This window comes from Orcinus orca, chromosome 14, assembly GCF_937001465.1.
Source record: "Orcinus orca chromosome 14, mOrcOrc1.1, whole genome shotgun sequence".
Classification (NCBI taxonomy): Eukaryota; Metazoa; Chordata; class Mammalia; order Artiodactyla; family Delphinidae; genus Orcinus; species Orcinus orca.
The window spans coordinates 26,976,924-27,003,097 of NC_064572.1; the positions used below are offsets into that span (position 1 = coordinate 26,976,924).

Genomic DNA, 26,174 nt, shown 5'->3' on the forward strand with positions numbered 1-26,174 from the left:
TAAGGCTGCACCTTCTGACCTCCAAGCAATAACATTATTAATATTTTAGATATACAGTTTTTAATCATAATTTTTACCCTTTTAACAGTATAGCATGAGTATAAATGCTTCAAAAACATCATTTTAATAGATTTACAATAGGCTCATGCATATGCTATAAATTATTTAACTATTTCCCCTTTGGTGAGTATTTATTTCTAATTTTTCACTTGTAAAGGTAATGTAGTGATCAAATTTTTTGACTGTAAATCTTGGTCTGCATTTCTGATTCTTTAATTATAATAGATTCCCAAAAACCAAATCCCTGGGTCAAAGTATACAGACATCTTAACTTACACATACAGTTAAATTTATCTTCAGGGCTTCCCTCGTGGTGCAGTGGTTAAGAATCCGCCTACCAATGCAGGGGACACGGGTTCAAGCCCTGGTCCGGGAAGATCCCACATGCCACGGAGCAACTTAGCCTGTGCGCCACAACTACTGAGCCTGCGCTCTACAGCCCGCGAGCCACAACTACTGAGCCCATGTGCCACAACTACTGAAGCCCACGTGCCTAGAGCCCGTGCTCTGCAACAAGAAAAGCCACCGCAATGAGAAGCCCACGCACCGCAACGAAGAGTAGCCCCCGCTCGCAGCAACCAGAGAAAGCCTGCGCACAGCAATGAAGACCCAACGCAGCCAAAAATAAATAAACGAATAATTTTTTAAAATTTATCTTCAGAGAGTGTATCAACTTAGCATATGAGAATGCCCCACCATTGGTGATCTGATAGATTTTAAAATACCTTGAACTTTCATTTGTGTTTCTTGGATTTTTCTAACCAGACTGCAAAGAGCATAAAGTCAGAACCTCTTCTTGTTTTTCTTTGCTACTAAAATCTCAGTTTCTAGAACAGTGCCTGACACAATAAATGTTTATTGAATTAAGTAAATAATATACTGAGCATGCATCACAACTGAACTTTCATACATTGACTGGCAAATACTTAGGGCTTCTCAACATGGTATCATCTGCCAGCCAACATTTCAGTTTCAGTAGCATCACCATTACTGACAGTACACTGCAGTTTGTTGATGTAATTATTTGGAAATTTTATTACAGATTGCCTTTATTATTTTAGAAAAATTGAATAGAGACCAGAAACAAATTAAAGTTCTGACAATGAAGCATAGTTTTCATAAATAGAATTGACACTGTTACAGAAATCATAGGTATGCCAAAAGGAGCAAGTTTTTAGCCTCATTGAACTACAGCCCCGTTGGTCTCAGCCATCAGCTATGTGTTCAATTGGATGAGAAAATCTATATTGAAAAGACTGTATAACTTTTCTATAGAGATCATAAATTACATGTTTATGTTTTTAAAATGTTTCTTTAGATAGTCTTGTTTTCTTGCTCTAATTTGGTACAGAAAAATAAAATTTTACAACTAAGTACTTTATCAGGCTTCTAGAAATACTGCATTGCTTCTCAAGTGAGAATATTTCTTTAAAGGGAAAAATCCTCCAAGACTCTAATATCCAATGTCATTTGCCTGTTTGACAACAACTCCTCTCCACCCCACCCCTCCCACACACACACTTGCACTTCTCTTTTTCTAAAAGAACTTTGATTTTGTTTGGGGAGGCAATGCGCCCGGCCCCATCAATGTATCATAAATGGTCTAAGCCAATCTGTATGATTTCATTCTCCTGTGCCAGATGCTCCCTCTTCCGGATCCTCTTGCAGCTAGAGATGGCCATAGGACCCATTTAGAGCAAGATTGCTGGAGAGATTCTAGGGACAATCTTTGGCTTTCTGATAAAAGGGGCAGATGGGAAAGGAAAATGGACAGCCTCTTTTTCCCCCTCCTCTTTTTCCTGTCTTGAATATGTTGCTGATGCCTGGAAATGCAACGATCATCTTTTGACCATGAGGTGACAAATATGAAGAGGAAAAGCTAACAAACTAGGTAAGGAAGAAATAGTATAGGTTCTTTACAATGTAGTTAACCTGCTAAATCAATGTTAGATCCTCCTACTTCCAGACTTCTTAAGTAAACAGCAAATATCCTTAAGGTTCAAACTATTGTCAGTCCATGGAGTAGCCAAAATAATGGCCGAAGTAGCCAAAGGTGTCCACATTCTAATTCCAAGAACTTGTTAATGTGCTATGTTGCATGGCAGCAGGGAATTAAGGTTGCATATGGGATTAAGGTTGCTAATCAACTGATTTTTTTTTCCAACATTTGAAGGCAGGACTTTTTCTTTTAATTTTATTTTTATCTTTGGCTGCATTGGGTCTTCCTTGCTACGCGCGGGTTTTCTCTAGTTGTGGTGAGTGGGGGCTACTCTTCGTTGCGGTGCGTGGGCTTCTCATTGTGGTGCCTTCTCTTGTTGCGGAGCATGGGCTCTAGGTGCACAGGCTTCAGTGGTTGCAGCAAGCGGATTCGGTAGTTGTGGCACCCGGCCTCAGTAGTTGTGGCTTGTGGGATCTAGAGCACAGGCTCAGTAGTTGTGGTGCACGGGCTTAGTTGCCCCGCAGCATGTGGGATCTTCCCAGACCAGGGATCAAACCCGTGTACCCTGCATTGGCAGGTGGATTCTTAACCACTGCACCACCAGGGAAGTTCCAACTGACCTTAAAATAAGATTATTTTGGATTATCCCAGTGGACTAAATGTCACAGGGGTCTTTAAAAGTGGAAGAGGGAGGCAGAAAAGTTCAAGGCAGTGATTTGAACATGCTGTGCTGCTGGGTTAAAGACAGAGGAAGGAGACACAAGCCAAGAAATATAGATAGCCTCTAGAAATTGAATAAGGTGGGACTTCCCTGGTGGTCCAGTGGTTAAGAATCCGTGCTCCCAATGTAGAGGGCATGGGTTTGATCCCTGGTCAGGGAAGTTCCTCAACCCCATGCCATGGAGCATGGCCAAAACAAACAAAAAAAATTGAACAAGGCAAGGAAACAAATTCTCCCCTAGAACCTCTAGAAGGAACAAATCTGGATTAGTCAGTTGAGGATGCCATAACAAACCATAGACTGCGTGGCTTAAACAACAGAATTTCTTTTCTCACAATCTTGAGGCTGGGAAGTCCCAGATCAAGATTGATTTTATCCCAGTGAGACCTATTTTGGATTTGTGACCTTCAGAACTATAAAATAATAAATTTGTGTTATTGTTACTCACTAAATTTGTGATAATTTGTTATAGCAGCAACAGGAAATGAACACAATCCAGTATTCTATTACTTGCAGCCCAGCAAAATCCTAACTGCTGCACAAATTTCCAAGAACAATAATAATAAATACTTACTGAGCACTTATTATGTGCTAGACATGGTTCTAAGAGCATTTAATCCTCAGAGCATCTCATGAGATAGATCCTTATTATAATCTCCATTTCCATTTTACAGGTGAATAAACAGAGGCTCAGAAATTTTAAGTAACTTGCCCAAGGTCACATATTTAGGCAATGCCTAAATTTGAACCCAAATAGTCTAATTGAAGAGTCCATGTTGTTAACCACCGTGCCTTAGAATATATCCCAGGACCAGAATTTGAGGAACTCTTACTTAAGGAACTAAAATCTTAGTTCCATGAAATTGTAAACTACCACTGCATAAGAGAAATTTTGTCTTAAGTGTTAAAATACTTTAGACCATCTTTGAAATGAAAACTCAAGAGTTTAAAAATTCTCTTAGAATTTGCAGACACTCAAGAATACAAAGGACCCTGGTACAAGAAACACTAAATAATTGTACTATGTATGAAAACTAAACAAGATTTCTGATTAAGTAAAAAGAGCTCTTGGTCAAGTGTGAAAGTTTCTTAAGCGTTTTTATTTGTTCTAGAACAGTGCTTTTCAGATTTTAGCATTCATCAGAATCACCTGTGGGGATGTATTAAAACACAAATTGCTGGACTCCATGCCCAGAATTTTTTATTTCATAAGTTGTATTAAAACACAAATTGCTGGACTCCCTGCCCAGAATTTTTTATTTCATAAGTCAAGAATTTACATTTCTAACAAGTTCCCAAGTGATGCTGATGCCGTACTTAGAGACTCACTACAAAAAGAGCATGAAGTTTCTAACACCATAAATGTATTAAAACTATCTTTCTAAAATGTATTTTATAAATTTAATTTTTATTCTCAAAGGGGAGAAAAAGTATTTTTATTCATTTAATTTGATTAATATTCCTGTTTGTGCTCTATGGTAACCAGTTATGCTTAACACAGGGTTCACATTAACAATTTAATTTTCAAAAATTACTGTGTATTTCCTAAACACCAGGCACATGCTAGATTTGGGGGATAAAATGATGAACAAGTCACTAACTCTCTGTCAAGGTATTCTCAGTCAGTGAGGAGACCAATGTAAAAATTATAAAATATAAAATAAAAAGATAAAGATACAATGCTTATGAACACAAGGAGAGAGCAATAACTCTGCCCAGGAGACAGTCAGAGGGAGCTCCAGAGATGAGGTGACATCTGAATGGGTCCAAAAACATATACAAAAAAATGTCCAGCAGTTCCATAAGGGGGGAACAGGCATCTTGGGCAGAGTGCATGGATTAATCCCAGGGTAAACAATTCAATATGGAAATAGATGTGGCAAGAGGATAGGAGAGGGTGGAGTTAAGGCTGTAAAGATCTGCTGGAGCCAATGTTCATGATTTCTTCTTTATCTTTGTGGGTTCAGAAATCCAAAGTTCAGTTCAACAGCTACTGTGTGGCAGGCAGACTCCAATACTAGGCACCAGGGAGAGAAGAGAATCTCATGAATGAGCCATACACCTCTACCCTGAGGATCTAATCTAGAATTTACTTTTGAAGATGTCTTTTTTTTTTCTCTCTCTCTCTCCTTAAAATTAGTTTTGGTTTCATTCCTATAAGGAAAAGGCAGGATTAACATCCCCCTGAATTGCTGAGAGAAAATTTGAGGCAGGTAAAGTTTAAGCAACTTGCTTTTATTTACCCAGTAAATGGGCTTGCACAAATTTTGGCATCCAGTCAAATGGCTGGTCCTCAGGTGCAGCTATCAGGCAGGGCTCTGAGCAACTATCCAGCACAGTGTTTTTCAAATGATCCAAATAATTTAAATTATCCTTCTCTAGTTTCACTGACATTCCGTTTGGACACCTAGAGTGGCTTTACATGTCCCTCAATAATGCCAAGCAAATATGCTGTTTAAAAAGAAATAAATTACCCCCAGAGGATACAAGCTCATAAATCTAAATTCATATGATTTCAGGACTTCCCTGGTGGCGCAGTGGTTAAGAATCTGCTTGCCAATGCTGGGGACACGGTGTCGATCCCGGGCCGGGGAAGATCCCACATGCTGTGGAGCATCCCATGCACCAGAATTACTGAGCCTGCGCTCTAGAGCCCGGGCTCTAGAGCCCGTGAGCCACAACCACTGAAGCTCGCGTGCCTAGAGCCTGTGCTCCACAACAGAGAAGCCACCGCAATGAGAAGCCTACGCACCGCAACGAAGAGTAGCCCCCACTCGCCGCCACTAGAGAAACGCCGCGCGCAGCAACGAAGACCCAACGCAGCCAAAAATAAATACATAAAATAAATTTATAAATTCATATGACTTCTCAACTACTCATATTTATCTTTTATAACTCTTTAGTTTTTAATAATCAAATTAGTATATGAATATAATCCTTTTATAAACAATAAAATAGTACGGAAAAAACTAAAATCCCATTTGACAATTCCCTGTCCCACTACCTTCCCCGGAGTTCCACTGGGTTTGTTTTTGAGAACACAGTAGACACCTTCCTGAATTCTAATCTTGGTTCCATTTACCATGGAAATGTAGGGAAATCATAAACCTCCCTTGTTCAAATAGCTTAGTCATTAAACCTGCCCATGGGTATGCCTGGGAACACTGAGGCTTATTTGTCCCTCTGTAACTAACTGTCTTAGCTTGTTTACAGTCTCCTGTGGCTACAGACAACAGAAAGTTGATTTCTGTTATTCTGTAGCTGTTAGCATAAAAGAATCCACTTAGCTTTTGCTTATGACTACTGCCTCAAAACAAGGATACTCATGAATAAATGCCAGTTTAGTTCTTTGAAAATGTAAATACTTACTAATAGAGCACTGACTGGCATTCAAAGTGTACTTGAACACAGTCTACTTGCTGGTGAAAAGAAAATGAGTATAAAAAAGAATTACAAATTATAAGTAAAATAAGTTTTTAAATAAAAATTTGGAAGAAAGTCTATTTTTAAATTAGTTTCATTTAGCTACTAAGACCATATATATATATATATATACACACACACACACACGCACACACATACACACACACACACACATACACATATATATGGCATTCAACTACTTTGTGTTTACTTTTACCCATATTTCCTATGCTTAATAGAAGCTCTGAAACACTTCCTTTGTTCAAATATTTTTAGACTCGTTCTGATTTCCTCAACTACATTTATGTTTGAATACCCACTGTTTTGGATGGAAATTTTTCACTTTTCTGTTAAAGTTTACAGTTCTCATCTTATCGTCATGACTTACCATTTATCAACCAAATTATTGTCCCCTGCTTCCTCTCCCCACTGGTAACCACTAGTTTGTTCTCTATATTTGTGAGTCCGTTTCTTTTTTGTTATATTCACTAGTTTGTTGTATTTTTTAGATTCCACATATAAACGATAACATACAGTATTTGTCTTTGTCTGACTTATTTCACTTAGCATAATACCCTCCAAGTCCACCCACATAGTTGCAAATGGCAAAACTTCATTCTTTTTTATGACTGAGTAGTATTCCATTGTATAAATATACCACATCTTCTTTATCCATTCATCTGTTGATGGACACTTAGGTTGCTTCCATATTTTGCCAATTGTAAATAATGCTTCTATGAACACTGAGGTGCATGTATCTTTTCAAATTAGTATTTTTGGTTTTTTTCAGATACATACCCAGAAGTTGAATTGCTGAGTCATATGGTAGTTCTATTTCTAGTTTTTTGAGAAACCTCCATACTGTTTCCCACAGTGGCTGCACCAATTTACATTCCCACCAACAGTGTATGAGGGTTCCCTTTTCTCCACATCCTTGCCAACATTTGTTATTTGTATTCTTTTTCATAATAGCCATATACATATGTTCTTTATAGATATTCATATTCATATATATAATATCTAGTTAATACAAAAGCAAGCAGTAATGGAGGAATAGAGAAACAATAAAGACATGACATATAGAAAACAAATAGCAAAATGGCAGACTTAAACCCCACCTTAATTACATTAAATGTAAATGGCTAAATTCACATCAAAGGGATTTTTTTTAAAAGACATGATCTAACTATATGCTTTCTATAAGAGACAAACTTTAAATTCAAAGACACAAATAGATTGAAAGCAAAAAAATGGGGAAAAGATATGCCATGCAAAGTATAACCAAAAGAGAGCTGGAGTGACTATACTAATAACAAACAAAATAGACTTTAAGACAATATTTGTTACTACAGACAAAGAATGACTTTTTTTTTTTTTTTTTTTTTTGCGGTACGCAGGCCTCTCACTGTTGTGGCCTCTCCCGTTGCGGAGCACAGGCTCCGGACGCGCAGGCTCAGCGGCCATGGCTCATGGGCCTAGCCGCTCCGCAGCATGTGGGATCTTCCCAGACCAGGGCACGAACCCGTGTCCCCTGCTTCGGCCGGCGGACTCTCAACCACTGCGCCACCAGCGAAGCCCAAGAATGACATTTTATAATGATAAAAGTATCAATCTATCTGGAACATATGACAGTTATAAATATGCACCTAACAACAGAACCCCAAAACACATGAAGCAAAAACTGACAGAATAGAAGAAATAGACAAATCAACAATAATAGTTGGAGACTTCAATGCCTAGTTTCAATAATGGATAGAACAACTAGGCAGAAGATCAACAAGATTTAACAACACTGTAAACCAACTAGACCTATCAGACATCTCTAGTACACCCCACAATAGCAGTAAACAGCACATCCTTCTCAAGTGCACATGAAGCATTCTTCAGAATAGACCATATGTTAGGTAGCCCATAAAACAAGTCTCAATAAATTTAAAGGCCTGGAATCATACAAAGTGTGTCCTTCAACCACAATAGAATAAAATTACATTTTAATAACAAAACAAAAAGGAAATTTGGGAAATGTGGAAACTAAACACCATTCCCCAATAATAAAAGTGAAGCTCCCCGGAGAAATGGCCGATTCTAGGGCCAGGGTAAAGAAAATACCAGATGAGCCTGCAGCATCTTCTAGTACCAGAAAGTAAGGCAGTCTCAAAAAATAAAAAGGATAGGGGCATGTCAAAGGGATATAGAAGCCAACCTGAAAGTGCTCCCAGTGGCCTAAGCAAGAACAATTTGAGCAACAAAATTAGTAATGTAGTAGTAGATTATAACCCAAAGTACAAAAATGAATATCCACGAGTCTGTACTGACATATATAAAAGATGAAAGAATGAAAGAAAGAAAAACCTTACAGAATAATATCAAATAATTTATCTAGCTACTCTCTCTTCCAGGAGATGGAGTTTATTTATTTATATAAATTTATTTATTTATATTTTTGGTTGCGTTGGGTCTTCGCTGCTGCGCGCGGGCTTTCTCTAGTTGCAGAGAGTGGGGGCTACTCTTCGTCAACGTGTGCGGACTTCTCCTTGCGGTGGCTTCCAGGAGATGGAGTTTAAATACCCCTTGAGTATGGGTGCACTCAGTGACTTGTTTCCAAAAGAGTAGACCATAGGAAGAGGATAAAAAGCAACTTCACAGTGGAGAAATCTGGCAAACACTACCTCACCCAGGTGATTAAAGGTAACACCATCAGTGATAAGTCATGTTGACAGCATATACTTTTGATATGGTGTGATGGGAATGGCACTTTACTTCTGTAGTCTTCTTCGCAAGAACACATTACTCTTGTCTAATTACGCCAAAGACATCAGAGAAATTCCAACTGAAGGATATTCTACAAAGTACTTGACTAGAGGATGCTAAGGAAAATGTTGACTAATGTAATTTAGCATCCCAGATCAGATACTGGAACACAAAAAGGATGTTACAGAAAAACAAGTGAACCCCAAATGAAGTGCAGCGTTTAGTTAATAGCAATGGACCAATGCTGGTTCATTACTTGTGACAAACATACCATAGAATGTAAGATGTTAACAACAAAGGAAACTGAGTGAGAGGTATACAGGAACTCTTCGTACTATCTTGGCAACTTTTTTGTAAACCTACAACTATTCTAAAATTTTTAAATAATTAAAAAAAACAAAACTGAGGCCTGCCAATAACCATGTAAGGGCGCTTGGAAGCAGATCTTCCATCAGTTGAGCCTTGAGTAACTGCAGGCCCAGCTGACACTTTTTTTTAAAAAATTTTATTTATTTATTTATTTATTATCTTTGGCCACATTGGGTCTTCATTGCTGCACATGGGCTTTCTCTAGTTGTGGCGAGCGGGGGCTACTCTTCGTTGCAGTGCATGGGCTTCTCATTGCGGTGGCTTCTCTTGTTGCAGAGCATGGGCTCTAGGCACACAGGCTTCAGTAGTTGTGGCACACGGGCTCAGTAGTTGTGGCTCACGGGCTTAGTTGTTCTGCGGCATGTGGGATCTTCCCAGACCAGGGCTCAAACCCGTATCCCCTGCATTGGCAGGCAGATTCTTAACCACTGCGCCACCAGGGAAGCCCCCTGTTGACACTTTTGATTGCAGCTTTATAAGAGACCCTGAGCCAGAGGCACCCATCTAAGCTGCCTTCAGGTTTCAGACCCACAGAAACAATGAAATAATAAAAGTCTGTTGTTTTAAGCTGCTAAGTTTTAGAGTAATTTGTTAACAGCAATACTAAGTAATACAGTATGATTTCTTTTTTTCCCCAGTTTTACTGAGATACAATTGTTACACATTACTGTGTAAGTTTAAGGTATATAGCATAATAGTTTGACTTACATATATTCTGAGATGATTACTGAAGTTTAGTTAGCATCCATCACCTCTTATAAACACAATAAAAAGAGAAAGCAAAATAAGAAAAATGTTTCCTTGTAATGAGAACTTTTAGGATTTACTCTCTTAACAACTTTCATACATCATATAGTAGTGTTAATTATAGTCATCATGCTGTATATTACAACCCTAGTACTTACTTGTAAAGTATAATTTTTTTATATATAATATTCAGAAGCAGCCACTGCAAAACATAGGGACAAGATGCAGTCAATCTGTTTGAATTATATTTCTCATTATTCCTCATTGTAAGTTAATCTGTTCTCATTCCAGTTTTTACAAGAGATTCTAGACCAAATTTACCTAGCCTGAGCCTATCTCCCTAAACTATCAGAATGTAAAAGCAAAATATACGTTGGTGATCGCCAGCTATATATCCTAGCACATATTAATTTCCTACTAGACACATCCACTTGGATTGTATATGGCACCTCAAAATCAGTATACTCAAGTCCTATATTCCCTATGTCAGTTACTACCCACCATCAAACCCTAAACCAAAAATAACTCATCCTTGACTTTTTACTATCCAGCCACAGCTTCTCTAATCAATCACTAAATCCTGCTGATAATGGCTCCTAAATATCTCAAAGACATCCTCTTATATCTATCCCAGTACCATTGTTCTAATTTAAGAGCTCATCATCTCTGCTGGGCCTTCTTTGCTAGACTGTGGTGAAAATTAGTTACTTAAATAAGTGCCTCCACCCCCAATATAACCATAGTTATTTATACACTAAGAGGCATAGGTACATATATGAAGAAACATATTTTTATCTACCACTCAGAAGCTTAAAATCATGTGTGGGGGGAGACGGGAATGGTGTGTTACTCTTAACGGTACAGTGTTTTCTAAGTTATCAATGTGCTTATAAAATATGAAAAGCAGTACAATAGTTTGACTTAAATTCCTTAAGTAGCTATCTTTTGTAGCTGCTTTCCCTGTTCTTCACAGCAATCCACTGGGACAGAAATAATGTTCAACACTTTTAATTATTTTCAAAAATTAGAGAAAGTGTGCTGGGTGCTTTTTTCCTTTTAAGTTGCAATTTGTTTACTTAGTAATTATTCCAATTGGATGAGACCTTTTGGCTTCCCTAATCCCAGAATGAACACTAGGGTGACTTGAAGATACAAACAAGTATCAAGAATGTAAACTGTAATTAAGTCTTGTCTTGAGAAATAATTTTGAATTATGATGGAGAAGACTACTGCTTTCTAAAGAGAGTAGACATATATGATATAAATCAAAGAACAAGCATTTCACAAAACCTTAGTAAGACAGATTTAGTGTTCAAAAGGCATTAACCACCTTAATTAGACACACTCCTAGAAACTTATTTGTGGGTTTGTTACGTTTTTAGCTTATTTGATTTTCCTGTAGATAAAAATATTGTAATCCAGTTTTTACATTATTTCAGAATGCCAGTGGGGGTATGTGAACAACTATCTTAGCCAATTTTTAGTTAATATGCCTTCCCTCCCCCAAAAGAGTACAGTCTCTTTCAATTTCTCTTTCTTTCTTTTTCAGGCTCTGCATGGAATTTTCCTGTTTCCTTCATCCTGGTGGTATAATCAGGATCACGTGTTAGCTGTCTTGTTTTCCTCTGGGCCGTGTGGGTACTTCTATTTCCTTCTCCTTTTTCATCTCTTCTCTCATTTTGGTCTCTAACAAGACCCTCTGCAGGGTCCCTCTGATCTCTGTACTAATAGGAAAGCACTGAAATGACGAAAAGGAAGACAAAGAGAGAGGAAAAAAAAAAGCAGCTGGGAGTCCTTAGTTCTAACCATCTCTATGGAAACAATTCCACAGAGACCAATCTGGAAACAATTCAGTACGGACCACTGGAGCAATGGTGAGCCAATCTCACCAAGCCTTACAGGACTCAACTTGCAAATGAGAACAGTTGATAGACTTTTTTTTTTTGAGAAAAGTAATAAAATAGGAAGCCAAATAAAAGTTAAGTTTACCCCTATATAACATACTTTTTTTAAAACTCAAAACTTCCTACTTGCTGTAATAATAAAAAAGTCAAAGGCATGCATGTGCTAATTTCAAGTCCTTCCCAAGCATTCACACTGGCAAACAGCAGAATGCCCAATACAACGAAATGTGGCCAAAAAAACAAAGAAAGCATTGCAGTTTGGTGCTGAAAAGTCTTAAGAATGATTTTAGGATTATGGCCCGTAACAATAAAAATATGTGGAGAGAATGGCAAACTCATTCAGGCAGTAAACAGATTGTTTGAATTCACGCAAGGGGTAAAAGGGATTACAGAATTCCATCTACCAAATCAGATTGAAAGACAGAAAGAATAAAGTAGTGATGTAATTTGAATCCAGGGAAGAACTCCACCTGAAGCGGGAACTTGGAGTCTTACTAATAAAGCAATCATTAGAGAGAGAAATGAAAGCTCCCCCGACACCCTCACAGTGTCAGACACCAAGATACCAAGTTTCAGTCCTGTTCAAAAGTCTCCAGCCAATAAACCGTTAACTGCAGGTCTCCAGAGATGCTAACTGCAGTGTTAGTTAGAAATAACTTCAATTTGGGGACTTCCCTGGCAGTCCAGTGGTTAAGACTTCGCCTTCCAATACAGGGGGTGCGGGTTCGATCCCTGGTCAGGGAGCTAAGATCCCACATGACCTGGGGCCAAAAAACCAAAACATAAAACAGAAGCAATATTGTAACAAATTCAATACTTTAAAAATGGTCCACAAAGGGCTTCCCTGGTGGCGCAGTGGTTGAGAGTCCGCCTGCCGATGCAGGGAACACGGGTTCGTGCCCCGGCCCAGGAAGATCCCACATGCCGCGGAGCGCCTAGGCCCGTGAGCCATGGCCGCTGAGCCTGTGCGTCCGGAGCCTGTGCTCCGCAACGGGAGAGGCCACAAGAGTGGCCACGTAACGGGGAAAAAAAAAAAAAAAAAGGTCCACTTCTTAAAAAAAAGAAGTAACTTCAATTTGCCTAAAATGATGTTTGTTCCCTCAAAGGTTATTTACATCTCCAGGTAGGTACATAGTGCTTTAAGACCCTAAGCCCCTGGAGTAAAAACCACTTGGGTTTAATTCCTAGCTTCTGCCACTAGGTGTATGACCTTGGGCAACTTTTTACATTTCTCTAGAACTCAGGCATACCATCTGTAAAATGGGGATAAAAATAATTATTTTTCAGGGTTATAAAGAGTCAGTGAATTGAGCACAGCATCTAGCTCAAGCAAGCTCTCAATAATTGTGAGCTATCCTTATTACATTATCCAGTTTCGTTTTTCTATCTCTTGTAAATGATGACATTGCCCCTTCTCCCTTTCTCTAAGGGTTATTTTGAGGGAGTGGTCTCAAGAAAGACAGTAGGGCATTATGACCCAGACAATTCTTACTGTCGCACACTTGTCTTACGCAGGTCTGAGAATGAATTAAAGCCACGAAATGGAAGTTTCCATTATATGACGGTAACTGGCCTCCTGTCTCCACCCTACACACTGCAAACCTCATGAAGGAAAAATTATTCAAGCTTCTCCACTGCTAATACCCCTTGCGCCCCCTCATCCCACTCTCGACGGGCTTCCTAGTGCCTGTAGTACAAAGTACAAAGTCTTTGGATACTGAAGGTGTACAACTTAGGTTCGTCCACATTTGCAACCTTCGGGAACATTCCTGTACTCGAACTCATTTCCTTCTCTCCCTCGCATTTGACATACGTTCCTTCGCTTGCACTTTAACTTGCATTGATCTCGGTACCAGGACTGCCCTCCACTCTTACAGAAATTAGGCTTGCTTGTTTTTTGGGTTTTGTTTTTGTTTTTCCCTAAAAGCTGTCACTAGGAACCTCGGTGGTATGCGAGTCTGCACAACCAAAAATTATTTTTTAGGCGTCACTTGTTCGTGCAATTTTCAAGAATGCAAAGCACTATTCAGAAAACCCGAAATCGGGTGCCTCAAGCGGCTGATGGGTCACTGAGATTACAAAATGGGAGACATTACAGGTGAGAGAGAATGCGAAAGCGAGAAGAGGAAGCGAGGAGTGATCTGCAGGGAAACTTCCATCATGAACATCCTCCCCCTCGCCCCCAACGATGGGGCGGCTGGGCCGGCAGTGTCAAAGCCGGGGGAAGGAGCCCCAGCCCAAGAACCTAAATCAGGGCCTGGTGGACACTCTTGTATCTTCCCAGCTGAGAAGCCCTACTATTTTTACCGCATAATGCAAACATGGTGGACAAAAAATGCCCTCCCCGCGTTTGGCAGCCGAACCACGTGGCTCCCTTTCCACGCAGGTGACGCTGAGGTAGGGGCGGGGCCTTTACCGAACTTGTTCTTGGTGCGGCAGAGCAGCAGAGAACTTTTCCACACTCCGACGCCACGGTTCCTGCAACACAGGACCATTATTGCCTCTTCACATCCTCCCCGAGAGAGCAGAAAGGTGACCTCTGAGGATCTGATAGTTTTATGGGAAGCAAAAAGGTGGAGTTCGCAACCTCTTTCTTTAACTGGACTACCTCCGGGCTCCTCTCCACCTCTCCCCACAACAACCGGGCTTCTCACCAACGCGCAAGCGCACTTCCTGCCGTCCGCTCCAAGGCTGGGCTGACTCTCTTGTCTCGCGTGAGTGGGGCCTGCCGGTCTTCCTCGCTCTCGCTCCACCCCCTCCTCCTCGCTCGCTCTCTCCCATCCCCCCAAGCCAGTCGCTCTGCTGCGCAGCTCCCTTAGCGGTTGCCGCCGCCGGAGACGGTTGGAAGAACCGTTGTGGGAGCGCTGCACGAGGCGGGCGACTTCTCCCTGCTCACGACCGGACCCCCTGAGCACCGGAGTCGGTGCTACTGTCGCCCGACAGGGTATCTGAAGTAAAAGGGGGTAGGTTGGGCTGGTGGTCTCGAGAGCGGAGTCGGGAGAAGGACGAAAGAGCGACTGGGAGGGGGTGGGGCTGCGGGGGGGAAGTGTGGAGGTCGCCGCTCGGAGGCGGCCAGGCTGCGCCTCCCAGGCGATCTCCCACTTCAAGGAGGGCGGCCTGCCGGGGGGAGGATTTACTCAGGTGGAATTCAGTGAACGAAACCGAGCCCCGAAGTGGGGGTCATCCAGCACTTCTCCTTTCCCTGCTGGTTTGGCCTCCGCCATTTTGGGTACGGCGGCGCGGCCAGCTCAGCTTCCCGCCCTTCTCATCTCTTTCTGTTTTTTGCCCATCAGCTTCCGAAAACTGATTTATAAGTCCGTGGGGTGGTTAAAGGTCCGTGGAAGGGATGAGGGTGGGGAAGGAAGCGAGCAGGGAAAGGCTGGGCACTTGGGTGGCGGGAGGATCTGGGCCGTCGGGCGCGCTCCCGATGGAAATGGCGCCAGATGGGCCTGGCCTCCCACCGCGGCCTCCCTTCCTCCGCAGTCTCGGCTGGGCTACCTGGGCCGGCGGGACTGCGAGTGACTTCTGACGCAGATTCCCAAGATGAGAGAGGCTGGAGCTGGGGGAGGAAAGCCAATGGCGACGAAGGCGCTCAACTCCCAAATCCAGGACAAAGGAGCCAGACGGCCTCCTTTGTAATTCCGCCGCCCGGTGGCGAAGGTTTTTAAGCCAGGCTTGGCTGCCGGGCGGGGAGGGGGGAAGGGGCGTACTCTCCCTAGCTCTTTGGTCTCTAGGGCAGCTAGATAAACGAAAAGTCTCCGGGGCGGAATAAAGGACGCTTAGCCGGCCCTTATAGTCCAGATTTGGAACTTCGAAAAGAGTACGTACTCATTTTCCAAAGGGTTTTTTTTTTCCACGCTTCTCTTAAACGTATCGAAAGACTTTGTGGGTAATTGTTTTGTAAGCAGAAAAGCGGGTGACTTACCAGATAGGAATGTGAAATGGACTTATTTCAAATAGGTCGTCTGGATCCAGTGAACTGTGGAACTAGGCTTTTGGAACCTGTGGGCGGGGGTGGGATGGTTTAGCAGTGGTTTTGTGTAGTTTGGTAAATATTGATTGGGTTAGAATTTAAGTAGGAGTTTTATTTTGGGGAAACGGTTGTTAAAACACAACCAGTGATGGCAAAACTGTGTATAGGAATTGAATGATTAAATCTCCAAGGGTTGGATTTTCTGCAGAGATTGTTTGGGGATTAAGGCTGTAGAAGTAAGATACTTCAAAATACAGTTAGGGTTTATTTTCTTTTGGTAGCTAAGCATGTTTTCTATTTGGTGTAGGGCTGTAGTAACGTTTTGACCAAGAAAATAAGCCTGCTCAACAGAAAGGCACACTGCAAGTTCAGTCATGTGATGCTGTGATGATTTTCGGTCCTTAGAACAGTCGGAGAACTGGTTCTGTAATTTTCACTGAAGACCATACAAAAGGGACAGGCAGGCTATTTTTCCAGCTTTAAAAACAAAAAACTCTTCCTGTTGTTGAAGATGTTTTATGATTCTTGTGGACTTTGAAAAGAAAGCCCAGAGTTTTCTATACTAGTTTCCTAGTATGTGATATAACAGTTTCCCTGCTTGGATTACTCTAGAAACCTTTTTTTCTGCCCTCTTTTTCATCTGCATCATAATCTGGAAATCCATCTAATTGCCTTTATATTTTTAATAACTGTTCTGGTGTTCTTGGCTGAACTGCAGTGGCTGGTAACATTGTTCTAGAGAAGAACTTGATCATTTTAGAGACCTCACCACCTTTAGGTACTAGAGGTGTCTCTAATTTTGTTTTTATTTAAAAGTAATGATGGGACTTCCCTGGCGGTCCAGTGGTTAAGACGCCGCGCTCCTAATGCAGGGGGCACGGGTTCCATCCCTGGTCGGGGAACTAAGATCCTACATGCCTCATGGTGTGGCCAAAAAAAATTAAAAGTTCAATTAAGGAGCAAGCACAGTGAAAGGGAAATGATGTAAAATTACCATGTTAAGCATTTCATCACCACTTATTGACCAAATATTGAAGTTCCTTCTCATTTTTTTTAGCAGCAGTGGACTACCATTTAGAAAGTTATTAATGCATCAAACTCTTACTGTGTGTATTATACTTAGGAAAATAGTATATGCCTCTATGTTATAAAGGAATTTTATCTCTTGGTCTCTGTTAGATGCTTTTTCTTAACAGCTTTGGGATACAGTTCACATACCATAGACTTCACCCATTTAAAATCACACAACATGTGGTCTTTTGTGACTGGCTTTTTTCACTTAGCATAATGTTTAGGAAATTATATTTAAAATCTCATATAGAACTGACTGAAATTATTTTAGTATTTCAACTGCTGGTATTTTAATTGGTGCTAACACTAGGAATTCTTTAAAAAGCATTGTGATTAGCCATGACACTGTTGCGAAGAAAGGTTGAGGTGGATTATCCTGAATAATTAGGAAATGCCATTTAGGTAGTTGCTGAGACAGCTTTATTAAGGTATTAGAGCAGATTATCTTTTTTTATGTGTTTAGAGTTCGTCTTGGTTTTGTTTTGTAAATAGAATTCTAGGTTCAAATTTTGAGTTTTGAAGAGATAGTAGAGTATGGCTTTCTTTATTGTGTACTCTTCATAAACATGGGATGGAGAGTCACCCTATAAAATAGTTTGTCTTCCGAATCTGCTTACTTTATCCTGATTTAGAATTGTGTTAACAGCTTGGTATTTTTTTATAGGCTATGTTTGTTGTTTTTATATAGGTCTCATTGATATAGGCTGATCCAAAAATCAGAACTAGTTTGCCTAGTATTTCTTGGAAAGTGCTAATAAGATTTATAGTAAAGATATGTCAGTTTTTGTTTTTGTTTTTGGTATTTGTTCCTGAAACAGTACCTTTACATTGAAAAAAAGGAATGTTCTAAATGAAATAAAACCACCATATCTACGGTCTTTTCACAACAGATTAGATTGGCTTTGCAAAGTTCTTAAGTTTTTCATGAGGAAGTTAATATTTGAGGTTAGAGCCTCCCTATTTTTTCCTCTTCTGTTCTTAAATTCCCCTTTGTAGAAAACAGTTTTTAGGTTGCTGACAGTTTTTGTTAAGAAAATGATAAAGATCTCCAAAATGTCTCAATTTTTTCCTCAAAGCCTACTTTCAGGGTGACTCTAGAGCTAGGTTTTTAATTGTCTAGCTAATCACATATCCTAGTAAACATTTCCAGAGACCCCTTTTTTTGCTCTTTCTCTCTGCTTTAGACAGTTCCTAAGGACACTTGAAAACTTAAGCCTTTGTTGACTTTGAAAAAGACTTGTAACAGTCCTTATTTCCTTTCAAGATTCAGGATGGTTTCCTATCCTTTAAGGTTCAGTTATTTTGTTTGTGGGTTATTTCATTAGTTTTACAGGGCCCCTTAAAATCCAATAACAATGGCCACCATTGAATGATTACCATGTTGCAGACAAAGCACGAATTCCTTAACAGTCCAGTGAGGTGTAAGTACCACTGCTGCACTTTACAGTTAAATGCAGAGGTTAAGTAGTTTGCTTAAGTTAAGTAGCCAGTGAGTGGCAGACTAGGGATTCAAACCCAGGGTTTCCTTTCTCTTAAAAGTTCTTCCCAGTTATTTTTGTGCATAATAATTAGTTGTAATGTCAGATAAAAATTTGCATTCCTATTTTGAACATCTGTGTCTAGAGTGGCACTTAGCGTTCAAAAAAAACAGCGAAACAAGTACCAAATGTGATTCATGTGATTCATATGCCAGAGGTATTTGCTTAATAACCACATTTGGATAATTTCTACATTAGCTTGTTTTAAATGTGTGGATTCTAGGGAAAAAATTTTACTCTTTTGAGATGCTGCCCCTAACAGTTGCACTGATAATTAGATTGTGTGAAATTAAATATTAGTGAATACTGTTTATATGAAATATAATCCTCAAGCTTAAAGGAGTCAAGTGAACAAATTGTTTTGTTTACAGGGGAGGAGGTGGTGAGGGAAAGGTTTGAAATATTCAGGTGAGTAGGATTCCTACAGCTGCATAGTGAAATTTATAAGATGTGGTAAGTTTCTGCAGCTGAAGGACTTCTGCATTAACCTCTTTAAAATGTTGGGGAATTTTAAAAGAAAGGATGATTGTCTCTTGGGAAGGGAATTTGGTGGATGGGTTCTTTTTTTTGGGGGGAAGGAGGGTGTCTGGTACCGTTTTTAATACTTTTTGAATGTGATTGCGTTACTTTTTAAAAAGTTCTGTCTAAAGTAGTGAGTAAACTGGTTTTTAATATTACTGTCTTCAGTAATTTCTAAACAGGTGGCTTCAGAAAACTGAAAGCCATTCACTTTTGAGTGCCCTTTTATCTCAGTTTTAAAAGTCAGCCTAATTAACTCAGTAATTGTAAAACTTGCTTTTGGGGAGTGTTTAAATCAGGTTTAAACACAGATAGGAATTTTTCCCCCTTAGAAAACAATTTGGTGTGTTCAGAATTATAGTGCATCTATTAAGTTGAGACTTTTAATACCATTTTTCCAACATCAAAGGAGAATACTTATTGTACTTGTGACTTAGGCTCTTACTGTGAATGAATGATGGTACTATGTACAACTTTTGGGTAATTAAGTTTTAAAGAATTTGCATAACTATTCAAGTGAATAATAAAACCTGGAAAATTTGAGATGTGAGGAAGAGGCTAGAGTTGACATTAAGATGACAGGGTGAAGAAATAGAGTTTGAAGACTGATGGTGGAATTATGTAAGTTTTCTTAAAATTGGTTAATATATAATATTTGATACTTAGAAATTCAGTACTTTGGTGGGGGGGGGGGTTCAGGTTTCACTGCCTTTTCGCAGTCTTTTTGTCTACCCCCAAATAGAAGGTGTTGTACCGTTGTATCGTGATGCTGTCACTGAAGTCACTGAACCATAGTTAACATTTCCTGTTGTGCACCCACTGAGAGGTGTTTCTTCAGTACCTCTGGCAAGAGTGTATTTTGATTGACTGCTTTATGTGCTTGTTTATTTTTTATAGCATTTAAATCAAACGGTATTGAGATGGATTGGGTTATGAAACATAATGGTCCAAATGACGCTAGTGATGGGACAGTACGACTTCGTGGACTGCCATTTGGTTGCAGCAAAGAGGAAATAGTTCAGTTCTTTCAAGGTACCTCTAGTATTAGTCAAAGTTTAGTAGTATTTTAATTTTATATTTCTATTACTCAGTTTTTAATTTGTAAAACCCATTTGTTTGGGGGACTTTTTGATTTGAGTATATCTGGGTTAATGTATTAAGTTACGAAATGTGCTCCAGTTAATATTCAATACAGAATGTGTAAAAATATATAAAACCTAACTAATACGCAATAAACTTAATTGAGAGTAATTATGTGTGATGAAATGAATCATGAATTAGCATATGGAGCATAGTTTGATTTTTTTTTTTCCATGTAATATTAGGTGGGCTTTTAGAGTGTGTGTGTAATTTTAAAAGACATTGGTCGCAGAGAAATTTTTATGTAATCCAATAATATTTGAAAAAAATCTTCCTTTTATATTATGGGGTGATGGGAAAACTAAGCTTTTTTGTTTTGTTTTGTTTAGACTTGTTTTAAATATTTGATTCAGATGGGAATGTTTCAGCCTTTAACACTGTTCCCCTTGATGGGGTTATTTGTCCTTGGGTTAAAGGGTTGGAAATCGTGCCAAATGGGATAACATTGACGATGGACTACCAGGGGAGAAGCACAGGGGAGGCCTTCGTGCAGTTTGCTTCAAAGGAGATAGCAGAAAATGCTCTGGGGAAACACAAGGAAAGAATAGGGCACAGGTGGGGATGGAGAGTTTGGGATGGTGTTAAATTTTTATTTTTGGGGGTTGTGGGTCACTATTGCTTAAATGGGGGGGTAACAGTAACATTTTTCTGGGGTAGTTTAAAAGAATTGATAATTATCTAAATTTAACTTGGAAACTACAGATTTGGGTGGGGAATTAATGCTATAATAGTTTGCTTAAATTAAAATTAGATTGTTTCCATTTTTTGTAGGATGTTGATAAATGCTTTTGTATAATCAACTGTTTTCTCTAAACACCTATTACATACTAAAGGAAACAAGCTTAAAATTATATTTTGTGAATTGTTTTCAAATGATTTGTATGTAAAACTTAAATATTAATTATTTAAGTTTGTAGGTGTAAAAAATGTTAACTTTTGGTGTATTTAGGCAATTTAAATTGGGTTATATCTAGATGTAGAAAAACTTACTGCATTTTGCCCAATATTTTATTTACTCTAGTACGTTTATGCTGAAACCTGTACCTTAAACCATTTTCAAATAGGTATATTGAGATCTTCAGAAGTAGCAGGAGTGAAATCAAAGGATTTTATGATCCACCAAGAAGATTGCTGGGCCAGCGACCGGGACCATATGATAGACCAATAGGAGGAAGAGGGGGTTATTATGGAGCTGGGCGTGGAAGTATGTATGACAGAATGCGACGAGGAGGTGATGGATATGATGGTGGTATGTGTATCTAATGAACAAAGGTTCTGTTGTCATTTTCTTAATGTTCCTGACACTTTGTCAAGAAATACAGAAATGGCAGTAATTCAGTACCTACTAGGTTTTAAAACCTGTTCATGAAAAGATGGATTCCCATGGCCAGCTATGGGACTTGATTGATGCACATATTGGCACCTGGTTTACTTAACACAAAAATTTTTTAAAGATTGTTACGTTTTGACATTTTCTGTTTGGCATCAGGGTGAAAATTAATTTTGATGTCTAAATGGATCCTTTTCATATTTTTAATTTCCACTAAGTGTTAACTGATTTTTTCATATGCACTAAGTTGGAAGTTGCAAACTTTGTGGGAGGGCAGAGTTGCCAGACTGCTTGCCACAAAACATGCTTTTGTAAACTGGATTATAGAATTTGTCTCTTCAAAGCTTATTCGTGTATTTCTCCTTAAATTACATAGGTTATGGAGGTTTTGATGACTATGGTGGCTATAATAATTATGGCTATGGAAATGATGGCTTCGATGACAGAATGAGAGATGGAAGAGGTAAAATATATATTAAAGACATAGTCATTTTTAGGTGAATTTCAGTATTTGCTTTACATGCACTTAGTGGTAATATAGGTGACTTGTATACAAAAGTCAACTCAGGCATATTTCAGTGCATTCCTGCATAGGGCTTTAATACAGATGTATACTTACAGGAAAATTCTCCATTTGATATTTAGAACAACTATAAGTATTAAGATTTCTTGGGCTTGTCAAAAAAAGGGGTGTAAATAGGAAACGGTGTGTATAGGGAAGAAATAATCTTTGGAAATCTTATTCTCTAGGTATGGGAGGACATGGCTATGGTGGAGCTGGTGATGCAAGCTCAGGTTTTCATGGTGGTCATTTTGTACATATGAGGGGATTACCTTTCCGTGCAACTGAAAATGACATTGCTAATGTGAGTAATTTTACTAATTTATTAGTGACTTTATGCATAATCATAGTCTCTAAATTTTAAAACTCTTTAATGTACTCATCTTTGTCTTTTTAGTTTTAATGTCAAAAATCCCTTTAATAGGAAAATACATATGTCCTTACCTTCACTAGTTGATGAATGTGTGTCCGTTGTGTGCCAGCCTACATAAGATTCAAGCAAGTTAAAAGCTACATTTATAAAGTCCAGTTAATAATTTCGTGAAAGACTGACGAGCAGTGTGGTGATGACTGGAAGATTTTCCTTGTGTCACGTTTTGAAAGTGTTGTAAATATGTGATAAGTCAGTAAGTTTAGTGGTGTGGTTTAGCTTTCTAGGCTTATGTGATAATCAGAAATTGAACTGAAAATAATGGTAGTAGATGCTGCTATTACTGATTTGAAACTGGTTTGTTTCAAATTGGTTAGAGAATCAGCAAATTTCGGCCCATGGGGCCAAGTCAGTCACTGAGTAGTTGTGATAGAGACCCAGTGGCCTACAAAGCTGAGGGTATTTATTTATCAGCTAGCACTTAAAGAAAAATTTTGCTGTTGATCTTACTGAGAACCAATTGGACTAAGTTCCAGGTGCCTTTTGGGGTCACTTAAATCTGGTTAACTTGTGATTAGAACTAAATGATGTATTTTGGGAGCTCTGCATATACAGTGGGTAGGTTTATCAAACTCCATTGTTCTGAGTCATTTAACACCCAATTTCTCTGCATATGTCAGTCTCAGGTGACTTTTTTCAAACAATTTTGAAATACCTTTCTTGGGAGTGGGCTAGGGGAGCTTACTCTTCTCCCTCTCAGTATAGTAAGGAAAATATGGCTTTTTCATTTGTTTAAGGTAAACTGTTCTCTAACTTAGAAATGTTTTTTAAATTTAATATCCCCTGGCTTATTTTAAAAGAGATCTCTTCATTTGTTTTAATATACTTAAAACCAAAGTGTGTGGTAACTGGCTTTCAGTAATCTAAATAGAAAAGTAAAATAAGTGTTTTCTTTAGTTCTTCTCACCACTAAATCCAATCCGAGTGCATATTGATATTGGAGCTGATGGCAGAGCAACAGGAGAAGCAGATGTAGAGTTTGTGACACATGAAGATGCAGTAGCTGCCATGTCTAAAGATAAGAATAACATGCGTAAGTGGTATAACTTTCTTATTTGTAATTCCTCAAATGTAAGAGGTTCTGGGATCTGTAGGTAACTCTTAGCAGTCTGGGGCCTGAAACCATGTGGCCTCTAATAAGTTCAGACTTCAGTGGCTTTCTAGGGGGCTTTTTATTGAAGTTTACTCAGACTCTTAATACTTGACAGATTATTAGAGTTTAAGTTACTAAAGAGAAAAAAATAAGTATGTTTTTTGTACTTGCCCGAGTTTCTGTGCCATTTGCAAATTGTTTCTTAACGTATTCGTTGATAACTTGGGTAAGTTATTCCTGCATGTCATCAAATCTGTTTTTAAGCCATTAAATTTTAAACTCCACTAGTGATTCCCAAATCTGGCCACACATCAGTCACTTGATACTTAATAAGTTGTTCCAGACCCTACCCTCAAGCTACCCTCAATATTCTAATTCAGTATTATGAATGGGCCTGGAATATATTTTTAAGACGTATACCAGCAGGTTCTAAAATAATGTCAGCCCTTTTATAGATAAGGAAACTGAGGTGTCAAACACTTGTTACTTGTTCAAGCTTGAACAGTTTGAACAAAACTTAGATTTTAGTCCTATCTGGCCTTCACTTTGTCACTCCACTAGGAATTTGCAAGCATACTTTTTCAAGTTAATATCAGCCATTCAACCTTTTCACACTTCTGCTGATAAATTTGATCCATCATTCCTTTCTTCCATATTACTTTTTTTCCCCTAAAGAACATCGATACATTGAACTCTTCTTGAATTCAACTCCTGGAGGCGGCTCTGGAATGGGAGGTTCTGGAATGGGAGCCTATGGCAGAGATGGAATGGGTATGTAAAGTTTTTAAAATAAGTTGACTTAGACACTTAGCAATCAGTCTCAAACTTTTTTTCTTTTTTTAAAGATAATCAGGGAGGCTATGGATCTGTGGGAAGAATGGGAATGGGGAACAATTACAGTGGAGGATATGGTACTCCGGATGGCCTGGGTGGTTATGGTAAGTGTCTGATTACTTTGGTTCAGTTTGTGTTAGTCCCCTTATGTGGTGCAGAGTTAAAGTTCATTTATTGTTCTTTTTTAAAAAAATATTTACTTATTTGGTTGCGCTGGGCCTTATTAGTTGCAGCAGGCGGGCTCCTTAGTTGTGGTTCACTGGCTCCTTAATTGCAGCATGCTTGTGGGATCTAGTTCCTTGACCAGGGATTGAACCTGGGCCCCCTCTGTTGGGAGCGTGGAGTCTTACTGTGCCACCAGTGAAGTCCCTTTTTTTTGTTGTTTTCTTTTTTAATTGGAGTATTTACAATGTTGTATATATTTTTAATATCTTATGCATTTATATCTTCTAAACGGTTCTTAATGTCTTTTTTTCCCTAAGGCCGTGGTGGTGGAGGCAGTGGCGGTTACTATGGGCAAGGTGGCATGAGTGGAGGTGGATGGCGTGGGATGTACTGAAGCATAACCACCGATATAAAAGTCCTGACAACAGCATCTGGTCTACTAGACTTTCTTACAGATTTAATTTCTTTTGTATTTTAAGAACTTTATAATGACTGAAGGAATGTGTTTTCAAACTATTATTTGGTAAAGCAACAGATTGTGATGGGAAAATCTGTTTTCTGTAGGTTTTATTTGTTGCATACTTTGACTTAAAAAAATAAATTTTTATATTCAAACCACTGATGTTGATACTTTTTATATACTAGCTATTCCTGAGGATGTGCTGCTTTCATAAGATTTGGGTTGATGTATTTTACTATTAGCTGTACAAGAAGTAGTTTAGTGTAATCTTAGAGGACAGTGGTTCACCTCTGCATAAACTACAAGTCTTAATAAGCAGACATCTAGAATAGAGCTTGGAAAATAATTAGTGTAACTCTTTAATAATTTCTCCTTGACAATACTGTAAATATAAAACCTTAAAGATGAATTTAGGTGGCTTCAGGAGTATAAATTCAGCTAATTCTATATTATTCTTTTTCAAAAGTCATTTATCAGGCATAGCTCTGAAATGTTAATGATCTAAGAGGTATCTGGCTATATGAATATTCATAATTGTGTTACCTGCAGATGGGAGTGTTTAAAGTTTAAATTCTAGCCCTAGATTTTAGAATAAATCCCCTCAGCACTTGACTGACGTACCAAAAAAATGTTACCCAAAAGTGATAGTTGTAAGTTCTCAAAATGTCTTAGACTAAGTTAAGGTTCTCAGTGACATGAGCATTCAGTGCAAGTACAAAGATATTTACCATGGAGTATAATTAATTCTCACAGATGTATTTTCAGTTTCCAGCCCAGTAGTTAAAGCATATGGTTTTTTAATAACAACTGTATAGATGACTACTTTAAAAAAAAAAATGTAAGACACAAGTCCTGTCTTGAGAGTCTTGAGATTGGATTTTGCATCTGATGATATGTTTGGAGTTTTAGAGCCATTGTGTTAAAAAATTATATGTAGCAAGGAAAAGGTGCTTTTTTACTTTTAATCCCTTTGATCAATATGGCTTTTTTCCAAATTGGCTAATGGATCAAAATGAAACCTGTCAATGTGAATTCAGTTATTGAACTTGTTACTTGTTTTTGCTAGAAATGTTATTAATGTAATAAATATCATTGTGGGAGATAAGAGTAATGGCGTCTGTCCTAGAATGCTTTGTGTCAGTTAC

The 26,174-nt window shown here is 38.8% G+C and overlaps 2 protein-coding genes across 10 annotated transcripts in view; one reads left to right on the forward strand and one right to left on the reverse strand.

Annotated features, from left to right (window-relative positions):
• The window catches only part of RUFY2 (RUN and FYVE domain containing 2), a 74,891-nt gene that overhangs the window by 1,724 nt on the left and 46,993 nt on the right, over window positions 1–26,174 (reverse strand). The window lies entirely within an intron of this gene.
• Window positions 14,325–26,140, forward strand: HNRNPH3 (heterogeneous nuclear ribonucleoprotein H3). 8 transcript variants are annotated; one of them, XM_049697194.1, is made up of 10 exons: window positions 14,325–14,446; window positions 19,913–20,047; window positions 20,572–20,710; window positions 21,220–21,404; window positions 21,862–21,948; window positions 22,236–22,351; window positions 23,375–23,510; window positions 24,246–24,341; window positions 24,416–24,508; window positions 24,887–26,140. In XM_049697194.1, the coding sequence occupies exons 2-10, from the start codon at window positions 19,936–19,938 to the stop codon at window positions 24,961–24,963; spliced, it is 1,041 nt and encodes a 346-aa protein (XP_049553151.1). In that variant the 5' UTR covers window positions 14,325–14,446; window positions 19,913–19,935; the 3' UTR covers window positions 24,964–26,140. The 8 variants fall into 8 exon arrangements, with proteins under 8 accessions (XP_049553151.1, XP_049553150.1, XP_049553155.1 ...); XM_049697193.1 differs by lacking the exon at window positions 14,325–14,446 and adding an exon at window positions 14,611–14,628; XM_049697198.1 differs by lacking the exon at window positions 14,325–14,446 and adding an exon at window positions 14,726–14,858.